The 22,435-nt window shown below is 40.5% G+C and overlaps 1 protein-coding gene across 2 annotated transcripts in view; it reads left to right on the top strand.

Moving 5' to 3' along the window:
- The window catches only part of PARP8 (poly(ADP-ribose) polymerase family member 8), a 132,061-nt gene that overhangs the window by 85,282 nt on the left and 24,344 nt on the right, over positions 1–22,435 (top strand). For both annotated transcript variants that reach the window (XR_003760477.2, XM_029067340.2), the window contains exons 8-17: positions 282–342; positions 815–905; positions 4,026–4,092; positions 5,236–5,361; positions 7,792–8,356; positions 12,621–12,674; positions 12,776–12,871; positions 18,128–18,220; positions 20,102–20,227; positions 21,237–21,302. Coding sequence is in view for 1 of the 2 variants with exons in the window: in XM_029067340.2 (XP_028923173.1) it covers positions 282–342; positions 815–905; positions 4,026–4,092; positions 5,236–5,361; positions 7,792–8,356; positions 12,621–12,674; positions 12,776–12,871; positions 18,128–18,220; positions 20,102–20,227; positions 21,237–21,302 (1,345 nt within the window). In the remaining variant the exon portion in view is untranslated. The remainder of the gene's footprint in view (positions 1–281; positions 343–814; positions 906–4,025; positions 4,093–5,235; positions 5,362–7,791; positions 8,357–12,620; positions 12,675–12,775; positions 12,872–18,127; positions 18,221–20,101; positions 20,228–21,236; positions 21,303–22,435) is intronic.

The following is a 22,435-nucleotide window of genomic DNA, read 5'->3' as shown; positions in this document are numbered from 1 at the left end:
AGTACCATTTATTTAATATTTTAGAAAGTCCTCCACCTTATATTAGCCCTTACCCAGATTAGCCTTGTGACTGTCATCATTTATCAATAGGTATGTTTTTACTAACACGATAAACAAAGCTCCATTGTTTTCCAAGATTGTAGAAAGAAGTCAGTTTTCTTCCAAATCATCATCAGAGAGAGTGAGGGTGGAGTCTGGAAGCATTGTTTACAGATGTTTAAAGTTGAGAACAAATCAAGTTTTTAGATGGTTGCAAAATGCATGTCAATCTTTGTTTTCAGGGAATACGGAGCTATTGACGATGTAGATATCGACCTGCATATTGATGTTAGCTTTCTTGATGTGAGTATAAAATTTACATGATGAGCACTGGTATTTATAAAATACTTACTAAACTATGGAATCATACAATGCCCTATTCAACACAGCTTGATCTTAGCCATTCACTTCAGTGTTACATGATCTGTTCCCCAATCTTCTATGACTTTTGCTCAAGTGACCCGTCAAGAAATATTGTTGTGTCTTGTACAATTAGTAGATTTTATACCTTTTATTTTGTGATCTTATTGTGATCTAAAATGCATTTGGCATTAGGTTGATGCTTATTTATTGAGTCCACAGGATCTAAAATTTAGCTTTCCTTCCTTTTATGATCTAAGATGACATCACTATTGAGGAGGTATAAGATTGACAACTTTGTTAAAAAAAGGAAAAAACAAATGATTGAAAACAAACAGTTGTAAGCAGCAATCTAAGAAGTACATTAAGGATTCCACTCAGTGACTTCTGATTCTCCCATTTTTTGATTTTTCAGGAGGAGATCGCAGTGGCCTGGGATGTGATTCGTACAGAGCCTATAATTGTCCGTCTGCACTGTTCACTTACACAGTACTTAAATGGACCAGGTGGGTGTCGTCCTCTCTGCCTACGTTCTGCTTTGGGCTGCGGATCTTTTACAGGAAGAAGAAAATGTATTTTCCTGTGGTATTTCGATCTATAACTATTGAGTTCATCGGTTGATAACTCTATAGAAAAAATCCCCATATGCCGAAATGAGGTCGGCAGAATCTCCGTCTGCTATCCGGGGATGTGCTGAACAGAAGTGTGTGTCCTCTGGGTGAAAGCAGAACTGTTTACTTTCTGGTTGTGTGGAAGATCGAGAGGTGTTAGAGAGTGAGCCCCACTAGAGTACTCTCCCAAATACGGCAACTGTTCAGTAAATAACGCCGATTGATTGCATCTGTACTCTTGATAGTCCTTGGAGTTAAGCGTACATTTTTAGCAGTTCTTAGAAGTGATTTCCTTTCAGTTTGCTATAAGCTTAGAATACTTCTACACTCCTCCCTCCCCCAAAGCCTGCTTAAATTTCTTGTGACATGATTGAAGCCAGGTACCCCTGAATCCCTATTTTCCCAAAAGCTATGGCATTGCCAACAAGTATATTCAGGAACCAAAAGTCAGCAGTTGGCATGGGAAACTTGTGTTCAGCTGTTGATTTCTAGTACTGCTTTAGTTTTAGTGGAGAAATTAGTAGACTTTTAAGTACTGAAACTTTTAGTAGAGTTTTATCCCAAAAATTTCTTGCTGTCTCTCTCCTGCTTGCCCTCTTCTTTAAAGGATCTTATCCATTCAACAGAATCATATTTTTCTTACAATGTTGATAGCCATTGCCTTTGCTCTCGAGTTGTCTCTTGAGGAGAAAAATTTTAATAGTATTTTTCATTACATAACAGGTTAGGAATACGTGAACAAAACGATAAGGTTATCAAGGAAAGGTCAAATGCAGAATAGCCGTGATTTCTTCTTGTTGCCTGGGATTAGATTGCTTGTGTTCTGGCAAGCATCAAATCAGAGAATCATAGAGCTGGAAGAAACTGCAAGAAATCATCTGTTAAGAGGAGGAGTTATGGCAGAACTGAGTGTACTTTGAATACAGCCTTGCAAACCAACATTTAAACCTTCGTTGCCAGTTTAGAGAAATGTTTGTGCTCCTCCAGTGGAACAGAGGAATATTTTTCTGATGGAAACTGCAGTATATCAGGGCCAAGTTATCCTTTTTCACTCTAAACAGTACATCTTTATGAGCAGAAGTTCATAAGCATTTGAACATTTCGTTAGTTATCTCGAAGCTGTAGGTAGAGAATGGACCTGGGTTCTAATCCTGGGCCCTGTCACTTGTCTGCTGGGTGACCTTGGCAAAGTCACTTCACTTCTCTGTGTCTCAGTTACTTCATCTGTAAAATAAGGATTAAGACTGTGAGCCCTATATGGGACGGGGACTGAGTCCAACCCAATATGCTGGTATCCACCCCAGTGCTTACTAAAGTGCCTGGAACATAGTAAGCAGTTAAGAACCACAATTATTATTATTATTATTATCATTATTAGATAGGAAGTTGCCTGAATTTAATTTGAAAGAACTAAATGTAAATACAGAGTAACTAATCTGTTTTATATTATTTCTTGTAGTAAGACATTGCATTCTTCTTAGTATTATCGTTGTACTTGTTAAGCCCTTACTCTGTGTTAAGCACTGTTCTTCACAAGTTAATCAACTGCATTTATTAAGCATTTACTATGCGTAGAGCACTGTATTAAGCACGTGGTAGAGTACAACAGAGTTGGTAGACATGACCCCTGCCCTTAACGACCTTACAGTCTAGAGGGGCAGACGGACAATCTAAATGAATTATGGATTTGTACATAAGGGCTGTGGGGTTGAGGGAGGGGTGAATTAAGGGTACAAATGTGAGTGTAAGGGCAACACAGAAAGGAGTGGGAGAAGAGGAAGTGAGGGCTTAGTCAGGGAAGGCCTCTTTGTGGAGATGTGCTTTCATTAAGGTTTTGAAAGTAGGGAGAGTCATTGTCTCACAGATACGAAGAGGGAAGATATTCCAAGCCAGAGGCAGGATGTGGGAGTGAGATCTGTGGCAAGATAGTTGAGACTGAGGTACAGAATAGAGAGAAGCAATGAAATGACTTGTCCAAGATCACACAGCAGGAACATGGCAGAGCCTGGATTAGAATCAGGTCTTCTGATTCCCAGGCCTGTACTCTTTCCAATAGACCATGCTGCTTCTCTAGGCTTATGGTGTGTTTACTAATGTTATTATAGCCTCCCAAGCACTTAGTAAACTGCTCTGTGCAGAGGAAGTGCTCGGTCCAAGCACTTAGTAAACTGCTCTGTGCAGAGGAAGTGCTCGGTTTAGTCATTTATGCAGTCATATTTACTGAGTGCTTACCATGTGCAGAGTACTGTACAAAGCATTTGGGAGAGACACACTCCCTACTCACAACGAGCTTGTAGTCTAGAGCTGGGGAGACAGACATCAATCAATACAAATAAATAAATTACAGCTATGTACATAAGTGCTGTGGGGCTGGTAGCAGGGGGAGGGGGAACAAAGAGAGCAAGTTAGGACAACGTAGAAGGGAGTGGGAGAAGGGGAAAGGAGGGGCTTAGTCTGGGAAGGCCTCTTGGAGGAGATGGGCCTTCAATAAAGCTCTGAAGGTGGGGAGAGGAATTATCTATAGGATTTGAGGAGGAAGGGCGTTCCAAGACAGAGGCAGGACGTGGCTAGGGGTCGGCACAGTGAGAAAGTTAACATCAGAGCCACTGATGATCGATTGGCATTGTGAAAGGAAGTGCGGAGCCTGTGAAGTCAAGGGGGCCCAAGATTGTGCTAGCTTTTGCTTTCTCTCTTCTGATGTAGAACTGAATCATAGTAAGATTGTGGGTGGGAGAAGGGCGGGTGGACCTTTAGAACCTCAAGTTTGGAGAATCGGTAGCCCGTAGTGACAGAATCCAGTTACAACATTCATTATTGAGAACTTGGAAAAATCAAATCCAAAACAAATACAGTATGAAGAAAATCCCTGAAGGGTGGACAGGTAGGCTACATGTTTGGGGATTCTGATCCTGCACGTGAGTGATGAAACTAAACTAATGGTTTTGCTTTGTCATGAACAAAGTCTTTTTTTTTAATGCAAACATTTTACAAGTCCTTGCCTTATATGCTTTTCAGTGCCCACTGTTGACGTGTTTCAGATTTCCACAAAGGAAAGATTTGGATTAGGACACCAGCTGAAAAAGTGAGTTTAAAAAAGTGACAAAAATATATTTCAAGGAAGCAGAGTTTTCTTTGTATTTAACTGCTTTTTTCCATATGAAATCAATAGAAGCTTCTTGTTCTGAAGCGAATGAGCCAGGTGAGAATTTGACGTACTGTTAATGATTCCGTGAGTTCTAAAGCACTGAATCAAGAAACGCTTAGCAGTATGGTAATTGACGTCACCTAAATTCTACGTCATTTGAATAATGCGTTGACTGAATCCAGCTAATTTTAGGTATGATCATTAAGCATCAATGAAAAACTTTAATGTTCTATTGAGTAGTCTCTAATTCTCCTAAATGTTGGTAGGTTAGGAGACTAAGTCTGTAAGTGCTAAATAGTTTAGAAAATGTAGTTTATAGTATTTATGGAGAAAAGAAGTTCCTTGTAAAACTTCTTATTTTTGTCTCAAACCCGCCAAAGCTTCTCCATTGGGAAGTAAACTGAAAGGGAGGATTTGAAGCCCCTTGGCAAAGTGGTAAAATGGTGTTAAATATAACTAAAATTAGCTTGATTTGGTCTTTAGAAAGTGAAATGTCAAACTAAAATCTTTTTTACTTTTAGAAAATATAATCTGAAATTTTTGAAAAATTGCATTGTCAATTCCACTGCATTAAAAATAGTCATTTATGAAAGGTGTTAAAACATTTTGTTCTTCCTCTGATTCTCTTTCCATTTTAGTCCTCTTACACCGCAGTACTGCGAAGAAAGGTTATAAGAGTGGTTTGAAGTTAGGTCTTGAGAGCTGTAAACACCATCCTATTTCAGGCGCCCTCACCAATAAAATAATCAAATAATAATTGTTTTCATTGAAAGTGTTATCCTCGTTTGCTCTAAGTTTTTAGAATTATCATTATTAGCCTGATTTTTCAAAGCTTCATAGATAGGAATGCCGTGATGCCTACAACAGTAGAAATCAAAATTTTTTTGAAAGCAATTTTCCTATAGTATCTGATGTTTCTCGAGGGAAAATAATTCTGAATTTTTATTCCAAATCGTTACAACAATTTGAGAAGGAAACTAGTCTCCCTTGGAATGGAGAGATTTTTCTGCACACTGGTAGTACAAAGCTGATTTGAAATTGCGGGGGATCATAATGAGTGAATCGTTTTCACAATGACAGAATTATGCAGACCTTCGTTACACAGCAGTGGAAACAGAGCAAAGAGAAGTCCAATTGTTCGCACAACAAGAAACTGTCTGAGAAGAAGGTGAAATCCCCTCTGCACATATTTTCTACCTTGCGCAGGTAACCTCAGTGGCTTTACAAGATAAAGCATGTGTTTTTGTTAGACTTTTCCTTCATTTTCCCTTTCGAGGCACTTTCTCACATTTATGACTTCAAGTAGCTCTCAATTAAGTGCCTTCCTCGTTGCATCCAGTAGACTGTAAACACCTTGAAGACAGGGATCATGTCTACCAACACTATTGTAGTGAACTCCCCTAAATGCTTAGTACGGTGCTCTGCACCCTGTAAAAACTTAGTACATTACATTGATTAAGAGTTTGGGCCTGGATCTCCATTTTACATTTTGCTGCTACTGCGAACAATAATAATTGGGGTATTTTTTAATGGTATTTTTTAAGCGCTTATTGTGTGCCAAGCATTGTTCTTGTTAAATGCTTATTTTGTGCCAAGCACTGGGATACAATACAATCAGATTAAACACGGGCCTTGTCCCTTATTAGGCTCATTGTCTAAGGGGAAGGGAGAGCATGGTTTTGATGCCCATTTTACAGATGAGGAAACTAAGGCACAGAAATGTTAAGTGACTTCGCCAAGGTCCCAGAGGGCAAGTGATGAAACTGGGATTGGAACTCAGGTCTCTTGTTCATTCATTCATTCATTCATTCATTCATTCATTCAATAGTATTTATTGAACACTTACTATGTGCAGAGCACTGTACTAAGCGCTTGGAATGTACAAATCGGCAACAGATAGAGACAGTCTCCAAGTCACATACTCTTTCCACCAAACCACACTTCTCAAATGATTCATTAGGTTTGTACACTACTTTTTAGTGTGGGTCAGTGGTAAGAGCCCGGGCTTGGGAGTCAGAGGTCATGGGTTCCAATCCTGACTCCGCCACTGTCATCTGTGTGACTTTGGGCAAGTCACTTAACTTCTCTGTGCCTCATTAGTAAAATGGGAGTTAAGACTGTGAGCCCCACGTGTATCTACCCCAGCGCTTAGAGCAGTGTGTGGCATGTAGTGAGCGCTTAATACCATCATTATTGTTTCTTATCCCTCTTTGTTCAAATGCAGTGCTTTTTATAAAACACATTCCAACAGAATTTTTAGGGAGATCTGGGGAGTTGTAAGTCTCTTTCATAGCATGAGGCAATTTTTTTAATAATATGTTAAGCACTTACTATGTACCAGACACTACTAAGGATTGGCGTAAGTACAAACTGAGCAGATTGGACACAGTCCACATCCCACAAGAGCTCAAAGTAACTGAGGCATAGAGAAGTGAAGTGATTTGCCCAAATTCACCCAGCAGACACATTTCCTCATCTTCCACTCCCTTATGCATCGCCCTAACTTGCTGTCTTTGCTCTTACCCCCTCCCCCCCAGCCCAACAACACTTAAAATTTTCCTTATCTGTCTTGATATCTGTCTCCCCCACCTCTAGACTCTGGGCTCACTGTGGGCAGGGATTGTCTCTGTGTATTGTTGTATTGTTCTTTCCCAATGTATTGTTCTTTCCCAAGCACTCAGTACAGTGCTCTGCACACAGTAGCGCTTAAAAAATGCGATTGAATGAATGAAAGTGGCAGAGCTGGGATTAGAATCCAGGTTCTTCTGACTCCCTGGCCCGTGCTCTGTCCACTAGGTCAGGCTGTTGCCTGTTATTGGGCAGGGATTGTCTCTATCTGTTGCCGAATTGTACATTCCAAGTGCTTAGTACAGTGCCCTGTACATAGTAAGTGCTCAATAAATACTATTGAATGAATGAATACCATGAACCCCAACACTTAAATTACTATTATTATGGTATTTGTTAAGCGTCTAAGACTATCAAGACTGGGAGCCAGTGTGGGACAGGGATTGTTTCCAACCCGATTAACTTTGATTCATTCATTCAATTGTATTTATTAAGTGTTTACCATGTGCAGAGCACTGTCCTAAGCATTTGAGAAAGAACAGTACAACAGTAAACAGTGACAGTCCCTGTCCATGATGAGCTCACGGTCTAGAGGCGGGGAGACAGGTATCGATTCAAATAAATAACATTACAGATATATACATAAGTCCTGTGGGAGTTGTATCTATCCCAGTGCTTAGAAAATGCTTGACAAATAGTAAACAGTTAACAAATATATCTTTATTATTATGCCTGCTACGTGTCAGGTGCTTTTCTAACACTGTAAACTAAATGGAAGGACATCGTTGCTTAGAACCCAGCCCTGCTGGCAAAAATCATCTCTCTCATAGGCAGGACGTGCTGAACGTGTCACAAAACATCTGCAATTTATTTTCCGTATCTGTATTTATTTTTATTAATGTCTGTTTCCCCCTCTAGACCGTAAGCTCATTGTAGGCAGGGAATGTGTCTGTTTATTATTCTGTAGTCCTCTCCCAAGGGCTTAGTACAGTACTCTGCACACAGTAAGTGCTCAGTAAATAAGATTAATTGAATGAACGAAAATGTTCCCCTCCTTCTATTTACGAGGTCGCCAAGTTATCCCCCTCCGGGTTGCGGTAAAAACAAATCCAAACTGAAATCGGATCCAGATGGCATCTCTAAAACGCAGAAGTTGCTGCGGAGGACGTGTTCCAGCACGGTCAAGGCTGAGGACGTCTGCGTCGCCAAGTCCCACCGAGCGCTGGGCCGGTCCCTGTCCGGCGATCCGCGGACCGAGCCGGCCCCGGCCATGAAACCCCACCGGCTGCTCAATCGCGCCTGCCCGGCTATGGGGGGCAAGCAGGAGGAGTGCGTCGCTTTAAAGCCGCATAAACCGTTGACTCGATCGTGTTCCGGGGATCCCCGGTGTGAACACGGCAGCACCTTGAAACCCCATAAACTCTTAAGCAGGTCTTATTCGAGTAATCTGAGGGTGGAGGAGCTCGACGGATTGAAGAACCACAAATTGCTCAGCAAGACGTATTCCAGCGCTCCCAAGTCATCCAGGACAGAGCTCTTCAAAGAGGCTATTGTAGAAGGCAGGAGGCTCTCTCTCACCTCAGGTCTGATTGGCATCCTAACTCCGTCATCGTCCTCATCTCCTCAGACAGCTGTGAGTGACCGTCTTCCTCTTTTTGCTCCTTACTTCAGGCACAGCGTGCACGTCGATTCAGTGTGGGCCATAAGATCTTTCACATCCAACACGTGTGGGATCTGTAGCTGAAAAGCAAAGTCTTTATTTTGGAACAGGAACAGGCCTAGCCTGGTAGTTTTACTTTACCGTCCCAATTTAATCCCAGTTATTGTCAGAATAATATGAGTTTCTAGTAGGAAAGCCACAGAGTGAATTCTCAAAACCATTTCCTATCAGTATTTGTTTCATGTTTATGTTTAATTCAAGATGATCTTTTAGCCCAAAGATTGCCCATTTAAATGGGGCTGTTTCTATGTGTAATTAAATGGTAAAGAAGGTTTTTCAGAGTATTTTGAAAGTGATCATTTATTTGGATGAATACAGTGTAGCATTAGTGAAATATTTTTAAAGTCCTAGTTTTATACAATATATCACCTTTATCTCTCTCCTTTTCTCCTCCTCTGTGTCTCGCTCTGAACTTCCCGATCTCCGTCTCTGCCTCCCCACTCTCGCTCTTTCTCTTTCCCACGCTCTTTCTCTCCCACGCTCTTTCTTTCCCACACACTCTCTCTCCCACACTTCCTCTCTCCCATGCCCTCTCTCTCTTTCTGTCTCCCCTGCATGCACACTTTCTCTTCCTGTTTCTCTCTCTTTAATATAGATTTATAATTATAAGGAACTTTGAGAGTTACCATGCAGTTGTTGCCACCTGGGTGCTGCTTATCTGACTTTGAGGCCCAGGACTTGGTAGGTATGGCAGCATTAATGGCAGGAGAAACCTATGCAGCTATGTGGGGGAGAGTGGAGCAGGACTGCTGATGCCAGAAAGGGTCAGAGCAGGGTAGGACATAGTTGAGCCATTTAAGAGAGCTGGCTAGACTTGTCCCCACCTCCTAGGATATATTCTACCAGCAGTAGAGTCAGACACCCTCTTTTCCCTTTGTTCAGCTTCCTTCTGCATCACCCTGTCGCAGGAAGCAGCGTGGCTCAGTGGAAAAGAGCCGGGGCTTCGGAGTCAGAGGTCATGAGTTTGACTCCTGGCTCTGCCACTTGCCCACTGTGTGACTGTCACTTAACTTCTCTGTGCCTCAATTACCTCATCTGTAATATGGGGATTAACTGTGAGCCTCACGTGGGACAACCCGATTACCCTGTATCTCCTCCAGCGCTTAGAACAGTGCTCGGCACATAATATGCGCTTAACAAATACCAACCCTGTCTTGCTCCCTTTATTCACCCCCTCTCCCAGCCCCTCAGCACTTATGTAAATATCTGCAATTTATTTATTTCTATTTACGTTTGCATCCTGTCAATGAGATAGACAAGATGGAGGCATAGTGAGAAGGTTAGCATTAGAGGAGTGAACTGTGTGGGTGGAGTTGTAGTAGAGGAGCAAGGTGAGGTAGGAGGGGGCAAGGGGATTGAGGGCTTTAAAGCCAATGGTGAGGAGTTTTTTTTTTTCTGCGAAGATGGATGGGCAACCACTGGAGTTTCTGGAGGAGCAGGGAAACATGGCCTGAAGATTTTTGTAGAAACCCTTTCAGCTGACTAACCAGTAAAGTGCTTGGTGTCTGCTTGCTCTCCTTGGCTCAGCACAGATCTGTCCTAGTAGGTAGAGAGCGACAGGGTGGAACTGCCAGATTCCCCTCCTTCCGGGGCTAAACTCATGCTCCAATTTACCCTTTTCCTTATGGATTTGGAGGAGCTTCGTGTAAATCAGAAGAAAGAGTTGGAAAGAGAGGAAGAAGAAAGATGATTCCCGCACTCATCCAGGTCCAGAAAAGAGTTTAAACTCTGGGAAGTTCAGTGCTTCCAAGGAACTTTTTCGAGTGGCAATAATATTAAAAAAAAATAAAGTTGGTATTTGTTAAGGGTTTACTATGTGCCGAGCAGTGTTCTCAGTGCTGAGGTAGATACAGGATAATCAGGTTGTCCCACATGAGGCTCACAGACTTAACCCTATTTTACAGATGAGGGAACTGAGGTACCGAGAAGTCAAATGACTTGCCCAAAGTCACGCAGCTGACAGGTGGCGGAGCTGGGATTAGAACCCACGACCTCTGACTGGCCCATGCTCTTTCCCCTGAGCCACGCCACTTCTCTTGAGTACCATTTAATGTACTAGGCTCTTGGGGAGGTATAGAATAATGAAATTGCAAGTTTCCTGCCCACAGGGTGCTTCCCCTCTAATGGAGAAGGCAACACTCCCAAATGCTTAGTACAGTGCCTCAAACCCAGTGTATACCCAATAAGTACCATTACAACTTCTAGTATATATATTTTTTAGCTGTTTAAATACATGCATAGATAGGTACTTGAAGTACCCTTACAACTTGTAGTGTGTATATTTTTTGACTATTTAAATACATGCATAGATAGGTACTTGAAGTACCCTTACAACTTGTAGTGTGTATATTTTTTGGCTGTTTAAATACATACATAGGTACTTCTGAATGTGTATACAAGTGTGTGAGTAGCGTGTATTTATGCACATATGTTTTGGCATTTGGGTGACCTTGTGTGAACATTTGTCTGTGTTGAGGTAAGCATTTATGAAGATGGGTAGAATAAAAGAAGGGAATAGCTGTTTACAAAATGATCATAATAATTATGGTAGTTGCTAAGTGCTTACTACGTGCCAGGCACTATAATAAGCTCTGAGGTAGACACAAACAAATCAGGTTGGACACAGTCCCTGTCCCATGTGGGGCTCACAGTCTCAATCCTCATTTTAAAGACGAGATAATTGAGGCATAGGGAAGTGAAGTGACTTGCCGAAGGTCACGCAGCAGATGTGGCTGGGTCAGGATTAGAACCCCTGACCTAAAAAAAAAAAAGGAAAGATCCTTTGTGAGCGAAGCAAAGGCTAGGCATTATCATTATGGCACCCCAAATTAATCCAAGGAGAAATTAGGAGGAGGCTTTTTGTTTACTGTTCATTGTTGTATTGTACTCTCCCAAGTGCTTAATATAGTGCTCTGCAAACAGGAAGTGCTCAAAAAATATGATGGAATGAATGAACGAGGTGCCTATTGTGTGCAGTGCACTGTACTTAGTGCTTGGAAGAGTTTAATAGAGTTAATAGATACAATTCCTTCCTTCAAGGATTTTACAATCTGTTAGGGGAGGCAGATAGATACTTTAGCACTCGTAATTGCTTCATGAATATACAGTGTTAAGTCAAAAAGCACCAAGTGAAGCTTATTTTTCCATAGAGGTAATGTAAAGTGCATTAGTGGGTTCCCAAGATCCAAAAAATGTCAATATATTTTAAAACAGTGATTAAAAACCACCATAAATACAATTACCTAATTAAATAATGATGTAAATGTATAGCGATTTTAAAATCAGTCATTCGTGGTTATTGAGCACTTACTGTGTGCAGGGTACTCTACAAAGTGCTTGGGAGAGTACAGTACAACGATTTAGCATGCACAGCCCCTGCCCTCAAGGAGCTTACAGTCTAGAGGGGAAGACAGACCTTAATATAAATAAAATTCGTGTATGTGCATAAGTGCTGTGGGGCTGGGGGCCGGGCTGGTGAATAAAAGGAGCAAGGCAGGGTGATGCAGAAGGGAGTAGAAGAACAGGAAATGAGGGCTGACTCATTGAAGACCTATTGGAGGAACTGTGCCTTCAATAAGGCTTTGAAGATGGAGAGAGTAATTTTCTGTTAGATATGAAGAGGGAGGGCATTCCAGGCCAGGGGAATGGCAGGGGCGAGAGGTTGGCGGAAAGATAGATGAGATAGAGATAGAGTGAGTAGTGTGGCATTAGAGGAGTGAAATGTGCAGGCTGGGTTGTAGTAGGAGAATGGTGAGGTAGGAGGGCGAGGTGATTGAGTGCCTTCTTGTTTCTGTTTGGTGCAGAGGTGGGTGGACAACCACCCGAGGTTCTGGAGGAGTGGGGAAACATGGACTGAATGTTTTTGTAGAAAAATGATCCGGGCAGCAGAGTGAAGTGTTGACTAGAGTGGGGAGAGACAGGAGGCTCGGACATCGGCAAGGAGGCTGATAAAATAAATCAATACGAGACAGGACAGTGTTTGGATTAATGTGGTAACAGTTTGGATGGAGAGGAAAATGGCAGATTTTAGCCATGTTGTAAAGGTTGAACCTTAAAAGATATTGTAGTAGGTATTTTTGGTGTAGATATGTAAATGTAGTACTGAGTTTCTTTCACATCCTATTCAGGATTCCGATAGTTTCTTATAATGAAGCTATTTTCCTCTTTCCTTTAACAGCAAAATTATGGTGCAAAATGCATTCCAATCCGAGACCGAGGATTCCTGGTGCAGGTGAGGCGATGAGGGTTCGGTGTCAGAAATGGTTTCTGGTTTGAGCTGAATTTTCTTCATTTCTAAGCAGCTCTTCTTATTCTCCCTCTCTCTGCCCTCAGACCATAGAGTTTGCTGAGCAACGGATACCTGTTTTGAATGAATATTGTGTCGTTTGTGATGAGCCTCATGTGTTTCAAAATGGCCCCATGCTTCGGGTAAGTTTCAATCCTGAATTTATGGGGAATTAATTTCCTCAGGGAAAAAGATTTATAAATAAGAACATGATGTACCTGCAGCCAGAGCCTCCCAGGGACACTCTCCTATCCAGGAATGATTCAAAACACTTCTCCCCCAGAATACTAACAAGACACTAAAGCCTAAGCAGTTAGCAGGTGCTAATCAATCAGTCGGTGGTATTTATTGAGCTCTTAATCTGGGCAGAGCACTACACTTCGTTTTTAGGAGACTACAGTGGAATTAGTAGACATGATTCCGGTCCTCAAGGAGTTGACAATCTAGCTGTGGACCAGACATTAACAGAAGTTAGTCACAGTCTAAGGTTTTAGGTGCTAGGTAGAAGTAACATGGCCTAAAAGTAAGAGCACAGGACTGGAACTCAGAAAACCTGTGTTTTAAACCTTGCTCTGCCCCTTGAGTGCTGTGTGTCCTTGGGCAGATCACTTAATTTCTCAATCCTCATCTGTAAATGGGGATTAAGTAACCTTTTTCCCCTCTTGCTTAGGGTGTGAGCCCACACGAGGAACAGGACAGGATAATCTGACCTGATTATCTTGTAACAGCCCCAGCCCTTAGTACAGCATGTAGCAGATTGGAAGCACTTAAATAATACTATTATTATGATTTGTTTGGGTACCAGGAAATACCTGCTCCAGAAGTGTCTGGGAAGCCATGAGGAAAGCAGGGAGGCAGAGAGTGATCTGAGGAATGTGAATTTGAACAGGGGGAGATCAATGTAAACTGTGACACAAATAGTGAGAAACAGTAAAGAAAGATGCCAACTTGGAGAGAGTCGAGTAGGCTGATGCATGGAGTAGCAAGTAAAAGCAGTGAAACTTGGAGGATGAAAGGGAGGGGGTAGCTGTTAAATGATATGGGTTTTGGAGAAGGTACAGGGAGATCTAGCTTGGGAGAAACAAATTCACTGAACCAAGGGATTGCCAGGAAGGACCACGGATATTTGTCACATGGCTTTATTGTGTGTGGAATTTACAGATGAGGTAACCGAGGCACAGAGAAGTTAAATGACTTTCCCCAAGGTCACAGACAAATGGCAGAACCAGGATTAGAACCCAGGTCTTTCTGACGTGCAGGTCTGTGCTCTATCCAGTAGACCTGCTTCTCCCATTTTATTCTGTTCCACTCCTCCTGCAAGGGTACTATACTTCGGAGGGGAGTTAAGTGAGATTCAAGATTGTTTCTTGGAACACGCTGCTTCTCTAGACAGTCTGCCTCAGGAGTAAGGTTTTTTTTTAAATGAGACTCTCTCATTGTCTCTCTCCTTTCTCTTTCCCTATCACTCTCTTTCCCCCTCCTAAAGTGTAAGCTTTTGATGGGTAGGAATTTTGGTCGACCAACTCTGTTGTATTGTACTCTCCCAAGAGCTCTGGACAGTATTCTGAACTTAGAAAGTGCCCGATTAAATACATTTGATTGATCTATTTCCCTGTTGTCCATCACATCTTTCTCCTTTTCTCTCACATTTCTCTTTTGCACATTTCCTCTCACATTTTTTCTTTCTCATTTTTCCTTTCATTTTTCCCTCATTTTTTCCTTCTCTCACATTTTTTCTTTCACATATCTCTCTCACATTTCTCCTTCTATCACATTTCCCTCTTTATTTCTCACATTTCCTTCTTTGTCTCTCACATTTTTTGCTTTCTCCCACATTTTAGCTTTCTCACATTTTTCTCATTTTTTCTTTCTCACTTTTTTCTCTCACACATTTTCTCTCTCATTTTTTCTTTGACATTTTTTTCTTTCTCACATCTTTCTCACATTTCTCTCTCTCTTACACACATTTCTCTTTCTCTCATCTTCTATTTCTCACACTTCTCTGTATCTCTCACACCACTCTCTCACACTTCTCTTTTTCTCACTCCTCTGTGTCGCACACTATTCTTTCACACTTCTCTTTCTCTCACACTTCTATTTCTTTCATACTTCTCTCTTTCTCTCTCTCTCAGAATAATTTAGGTGTTACTGAAGACTCTGTACTACTTATATTCCGTAGGTTGGCTAGGCATAGCCATAGTGTATATGCTATCATGGAAACAGCAAACCTTTATTTATTTTGATTTAGTCGAATGTGAGCAGGTATTACAGGAAAATAATTTTTCAAGGTCTTCCAGCTAATGGATTTGATGATTCATTATAATAATTTCCCATTTCCAATTTCTACCAAGTATTGGATTGCATTTGAAAATATTACTGGAGTCCTGACTGAAGGGCTGTCTCCTTAAATATCCTAAATCTTTGTTTTAATAACCCTTCCTCTCTGATGAGATTCAATCCTAAAATGAAGGCTTCTTTTCAAAGAAATTGAATTTAGGAACCAAATATTTTCCGTGTTAATTATTTTGGGGAGCTCAATGTTGCTGGGACTATAAGCTGTCATGAACCCTGGGATGTGGTATTTAAATAGTCCTTAATCCCCAGAGTCTTTGCAAATTTTGCCTGCTAACATTGTATAGAAATAAGGAAAATATCACCAGCATGAGGGAGGGAGAAGAGATAAGTATCCTCTTGGTGGCAGATTGATAATAAGGGCCAAAGGAAAGATAGTTCATTGAAAATATGGAGACAGGAGAATCCAGTAATAAAGAAAATCCCTTCACTTGTCAGTGTTTCTTTTTATATGACATAGGTTCTGATAAACATTTATTCTCATTTAATTTCCCTTCTTCCCTGATATACATTCAGAGGACAGACACAGTGGAGCTGAGAAGTAATAGAAAGTGGGCAGCAGAAGGGTTATCAGGACCATCTATATGCATATTAAAGTCCCCAAGGACTAATGTAGAGATAAATAAAGAAAGAACATGAGAAAGGGATCAAAAATGGATCAGAAAGTTGGAGGTGGGACCTGGGGAGTGGTAGACGACTGGGTACTAGAATCTGGAGTGGGTGGCAGAGGTGAATGATAGGGGCTCCAAGACATGGTCAATCTATTGATCTTAGAATGCCACAAGTCACTTCACTTCTCTGAGCCTCACTTACCTCATCTGTAAAGTGGGGGTTAAGACAGCGAGCCCCGCCTGGGACAGGGACTGTCCCCTAGCCAATTTGCTTGTATCCACCCCAGTGCTTAGTGCAGTGCCTGGCACATAGTAAGAACCTAAAAAATATCATAACTGTTATCATTATTATTACAAGAAGAAAGTAAGCCAGGAATTTGAAACTTTTATGCAGTAGTGCAGAGAGGGTCAGTCCCATATTTTCTCTCCTATTTAAGCAAGTGACTAAGTCATCTTCTAAGTTGAATAAGCATAAAAGCAATAGCAATAAAAAAGGCCTTTTGTCTTGGGTGCAGTGGCACGGTGAATTGGATCATGTTAGGCTCCATCTGCTACCTAATGCAATGGAACTTAGGAGATAAGATAAATCAAATGGGTGACACCAGTATTAGACTGAAATATGAGAGCTCTTCCAAAGTAATTGTGAAGCCAATATTTCAGTGCTATGGACTTCACGAGGTTATTGAAGTCAAAGTCTTTGCAACCAATCCAGTGCATCTCTCAGTGGTTAGGAAATGAGTGAGCTTATTATTGGCAGAGCATTTACCTGAAGCAGAGTGGAATTCCACTCTATAGATTTGGTTTGTGGAGCAATTAATTCATTGGCACTCTTGTTTGCTCTGACTGATTTGTTTTCTTACCCTAGACCCGGCTTGAGAGCCTCCAGACTTGGTGATTCCTGTAGTTTGGACATAGAACATATAGATATTCATCGAGTTGAACTATTAAGTCTTTAAATGTTGCCTCAAGCTCACCGACTCAATGGGCTTCGTTCTTGTCCTTCCTGCATCTTAGTCCTTTTCTCCCACCTTCCGTCCTGCCTGGAACTCCCTCTCTTCAAATCCACCAGATCATAGTTCTCTCCTTCTTCAAAGCCCATCTGAAATCACATCTCTTCCAAAGGGGCCTTAATTAATTTTCTTTCTTCCCCAGTTGTATCCACCCCCCTCCCCAAGTACCACTTCAGCACTTCTGTGCCGACTACACACTTATTCACTCACAACCACTTGTTGCATTTCTGCCCATATCTAATATTTTAGCTCTAGTATTATCAATTCTTTTCCTCCTGCTTTTCATCTGTACAATGGCTTTAGTGACTGCCCAACATATTGGAAATTACTTTGAAATTAAGATCATGTCTACTAACTCTCTTGTACTCTCCCAGTGCTTCATTTCCAGAAGGTTCTTAGTAATGGTAATAGTAATGATGATATTTACTAAGCACTTCCTATGTGTCAGTCATATCAGAAATCATCTCTGGTCCACAAGGGCTCATAGTAGATATTTTTTATTATTCTATTATGATAGTTATTAGGGACCATGCTGTGTGCTTGATACAAGATAATCAGAGAAGAAGTATGTGAACAATATGGAAGCATTTTCTCCTCAGAAAGTATGGCCTAGGTGAAACAACACAGAACTGAGAATCAGGAGGCCCCGGTTCTAATTCCCGAATCCACCACTTGCCTGCTGTGTAACCTTTTAACGTCTCTGTGCCTCAGTTGTCTCATCAGTGAAATGGATAAAGAAGACCTGTTTTCCCTACCCCTTAGACTGAGAGCCCATGTGGGACATGTCTGTCTTTCCCTCTAGACTGTGAGCTCCTTCTGGGCAGTTAATGCATCTGATGTTATAGCACACTCTCCTGAGCGCTTAGTACAGTGCTTTGCAAACAGTAAGCGCTCAATTAATACAATTGAATACTCACCCAGGTGCTTAGTTCAGTGTTCTGCACACTGTAAGCACTTAATAAATTCCATAGATGAAGATGATCAGATTATCTTATATCTACCCCAGTGCTTTGCAGAATGCTTGGTGCATGATAAGCACTTAAAAATATGACAATTACTGTTGTTATTGGTACTGTTATTGCTACAAATAACACCAATAATAATCACTATAAGAAAAGATTAATCTTCTAGCCAAACTAGAGTTTAAGTATTCTGCCAAAGAGTCAGTTCATTCTATTGCAACAAGAAAGCACTAGTTGATTTTTATTTAAATTTAAATAGTCTTTGAATTGCCAAATAAATCTTCAGTTGACAACTGAAATGATCAACTTTTAAAATCTGGTGATTTCAGATGACAGTTTAATAAGTCCCAGGCTAATAGCTAACGCAACGGGAATTTATACCTTTCATTGTTTTATAAAGTCATAGACAGTTCAGTAGTTATGAAATGGAAAAAAAGTTGTGTCTTTGTTTATGTGTCTGATAGCCTACAGTGTGTGAACGGGAGCTGTGTGTATTCGCATTCCAAACTCTCGGAGTGATGAATGAAGCTGCTGATGAGATTGCAACTGGAGCTCAGGTAGGGCTGGATAATGCTAATTGCTATTTTTCTTCTCAGTAGATAGCACCTTTATTCTCATTCTCTTAGTACTTAGTACTTAGCATTTTCAGGGCTCTGCCTACAGTAAGTGCTCAATAAGAACCGTTGATGATTCTCTTTCTCTTGTCTATAAATACATTTTGGCATTCCTTCTGTGCCTCAGTGCATTGGAAAATAATAGAAGCCTGTGGACCACATTAAGATCTGTGTTGCTAAATGTAAATGATTTAATCCAGTGTTTTGAAAATGAGTTTCTTCTCACATGAGTTTGTGTTATTGTGTCATTGTTTCTGGGTAAATTTGATTGAAGGGGGAAAAGATGATGGTGCCAAGATCACCTGAAATCAGAAGATTAGGTAAAAGGAAAGGGTCTTTCCAAAGTGTCACGTCTAAATATAGCAATCCATTTCTAATGTACATTGTGGAAGAAAAGTGAGTAAAATAGTTACATTCTTACTCCAGATTTTTTTCCTTTTAATTTCTTCTGACCAAAGATGTAGCCTATTCATTGATGTTCATAAATTCCAAATGGAAAATATCCTGTTCTCTAATCCAACAGAGAATATGGTTGAGAAATGTCATTGAAACAGAAGGCACTTTGATTTTGAAAGTGATTCAGGAAAAGTAAAAAGGGCCATTCAAATTTAAGTTTATCACCCATTTTAATAAAGGGATCCCGATATTTGCTATAGACTTTTTTTGGTTTTGTTATGAGAAATAGTTCATTTTCTATTTTTCTGAAAGCAAGTAAAGTTGGAATATATGTTATTATAAGAGGGCGGTCACTTGTGTGTCATCCCATCCCCCTGAGCTCAGAAGCGTTACTGTAGTTTCACATCTTTGATGAGACTGAAAACAATTTGTACTCTGACTTAGGTTTCATCCCATCTGGAGGGGCGGCAGGGTTGTTCAGAGGAAGAGAGGCACAGATGGTGATTCGAGTATTTATTTCATGTCTTCCTCTAGGATCTTGGACTGACTGAGACTTTTAAAACTGAAGGCGTTTGTCACAAAGAACAAAATTCCTAGAGTTTGTGTTCTCTCTTTTTAGTGTAATGTGTTTTCAGTGATATTTTGGCTGGGCAATTTGATATTTTTCCATTTTATGCTCACTGACTCTGTTGTATATATTGCTAAGTTTTCAATCTGATATTTAAATTTTGGAACCTCCACTGGAAATCTTGAGAAATCTGAAGCTAAAAGTACGTTACGTGTGAACATGCATGTGTCACACAATGGTTCCAGTTCTTGAGATGTGTATCATTCATCTCCATAGAGTAAAAATTGAAGTTGAACTTAATGTCTTTAATGTGATGCTGATCAAAAAAGTCTTCCTAATATGCATTCTTCCCTCTTTGAAGTTCAAATTAGTTCTATTTACTGTTGTATTCATTCTTTCTTTTTCTCATTGCCAGCTAAAATAAACCCAGTCTACACTGTCCACAGACTTGATTCTACCATTTTTCATGAGTCACCAGTTATCAGGACCAAATTTATTGTTGCCTTTATGTGCAAATTAAAATGGGCGAACTTTATCAGTTTCTTGGGGCTCAGTTGTATCTTCAGATTGATTGCAGTAGGTCTCTGTGACACATTTTCACAGAGCTTTTGGCAAGTGATTGATTAATTAGTTTCAATTTGAGGGAAGAATCAGATGTATTTGTTTCAAAAAAAAACCAAAACTTGCTTTCTTCCAAGATTTTTTTTGTTGTTGCAGGAAACAAGAAAGCATCCAAATTTTAAAAAAAAGTCCTTGAAGAAGAAAGCGAGATACTTTTTAGAAAACAAAAATGATTTCTTGAGCAATCATTTGCTGTATTCTGTAGGAGAATAACCAGGCCTTCATGTGTGTATTTGTAGGTGGTGGATTTATTAGTGTCTATGTGCCGATCTGCGTTGGAATCTCCGAGAAAAGTCGTCATTTTTGAGCCATATCCCTCTGTAGTAGATCCGACTGATCCCCAAATGTTGGCCTTCAATCCTAGGGTAAGTAGTTTCTGCATCCTTCCATTTTCAGTTTTTTGGGTTTTAACTTCCATTCAACCCAGTAGATAGAACTAGATGGATAGGCGATGAGTCGTGCCACTTTTGAACTGGGCAGAATTCTTCTAGCATGTCTCATTCCTTAGATCAACGTTGCTTTAAATGCATTTTCTGGGCCCAGCTTGGAATTCTTTCCATTTGTTAGTGAAAAAGAAAACGCTCTGAAGAACAACTCTCTAGTTGTCTCTGAAACAGCAGCAGTAGACTGAGGCCCATGCTGAGAGCCTCAGGGGGACATTTGGAAACAAATTACTGAGTCAGTAAATAGTTCCATTTGAATAATTGGACTCCCGATGGAGCTTTCATGAGCCTAAGTTTAAAGAGTCAAGGATTCACAAGATTTTTGTTTGCTTGTCTGTGGATTCTTCAGATCATATAGCAGTGTGGCTCAGATCGGTGGTGGCCCAGTTCATCAGTATCCTGGCTTCATGATTGGACAGTTTGTTCTTTTTGTAATTTCCCTGTAAGCAGATAGTAAAAGAAGCAGCTTTATGTCCTTTTCCCTTCTCCTTTCTCATTTAGCTAATCCAGCCGCATTTTCACTGTCCACCTGAGACCAAGCACCCCCTTTTTTTTTTTAAAAAAAAAAGGTATTGGTTAAGGGCTTACTATATGACAGGTATTGTACTAAGCCCTGGGGTAGGTACAAAGAATTCAGTTTGTACACAATCCATGTCGCACATGGGGCTCACAGTCTTAATCCCCATTTTACAGATGAGCCATCTGAGGCAATGAGAAGTGAAGTGAATTTACCAAGGTCACACAGCAGACAGGTAGCGGCACTGAAATTAGAACCCAGGTCCTTCTGGCTCCCAGGCCCTTGCTGTATCCACCAGGCCACGCTGCTTCTCACGGTCCCATCAGCCGTGGGGTTGTGGGGATGAATATTGTAGAGAAAATGATTTGTAGAGATTTGCAAGTTCCAGCTAAAGTTAACTTTTTTGTTCAACAGAAGAAGAACTATGACAGAGTGATGAAAGCCTTGGATAGTATTACTTCCATTAGAGAAATGACACAGGTGAGTGAGTCCAGGTGAAGTTTTGTCAGAGGACAGTTGGGAGAGAATGAGAGCCCTCAATTTTTCCTACTAAAAATAAGATAGGTAGAATTGCAGTGGTACCATTTAATGAGAGACAGAGGCAACAAAGCCAGAATTAAGGAACTTAATTCAGTGTTACAATCAGAAGGATGTTTGTGATGCTATTACCATTCGTAGAAGACAGACACATTAGCTGCATCAAGATATTTTAAAATTAAGATCTATTATCTGTGGAAAATATAAAACTTTGGGTCTTATGGCAGATAAATGCTCAGGAGTAAAGACTGCAATTTCATATTATGTCTCAGCAGTCTTCCTCCTGCCTTCTGATTGGGTGCCTTTGTCAATCAGTCAGTTGTATTTATGAGCACTTACTGTATGCAGAACACTGTACTAAACCCCTGGGAGTGTACAATATAACAGACACATTTCCTGCCTACAATGAATCTTGCAAACAGTAGACAATAAATATGCTTTGATGATAATGACTTTAAAACAGCTGTGAATTCATAATCTGTCACAGATCGTAGGAATTACCATTCTTATAAGTAACCTTTCCCTCCATGTGAGTGAGGGGGAGAAATGTATGCCTGATAATGTTAAACCTTTTTAATTTGATATTCACTATCCTCAGATATGTTTAGTGTGATAAACAAAATCTGTAAAGTACTATCTTTTTTTTAGATTTCCACTAACATGATTAGGTTATTTCTTTGGTTTTGCTTAGGCATCGAGTCAAATATACTTAATTGCAGTAATCCTTTGGTTTTATGAAGGCATTTTTCAGGAATTTTTAATCTATTAATGTTTTCTGTTAGCTGTCATAGAACCAGGATTATATTGCAAGAAAGGGTCTTGAGAAATCATCTTGTTGAACCACTGGATTCTAGGCAAGGGAATGAATAAACTATACACTATTGGATTTTCCCAAGCACTTAGAACAGTGCTCTGCACACAGTAAGCGCTCAATAAATAGTACTGAATGAAAGTAAGTGTTCAGTATTGATTGGTGAATATTCTTTCTTCAAAGATCTCCAGGAATGTCAACTACAACCTCCTTGGCTACACTAGTTTTCTAGAAGTCTTCAGTGTCCCTAATTTCACCTCCGTAA

Source organism: Ornithorhynchus anatinus, chromosome 1 (assembly GCF_004115215.2).
Source record: "Ornithorhynchus anatinus isolate Pmale09 chromosome 1, mOrnAna1.pri.v4, whole genome shotgun sequence".
Classification (NCBI taxonomy): Eukaryota; Metazoa; Chordata; class Mammalia; order Monotremata; family Ornithorhynchidae; genus Ornithorhynchus; species Ornithorhynchus anatinus.
Note: the sequence above shows the minus strand (reverse complement) of the source record. Positions and strands in the feature narration are given on the sequence as shown.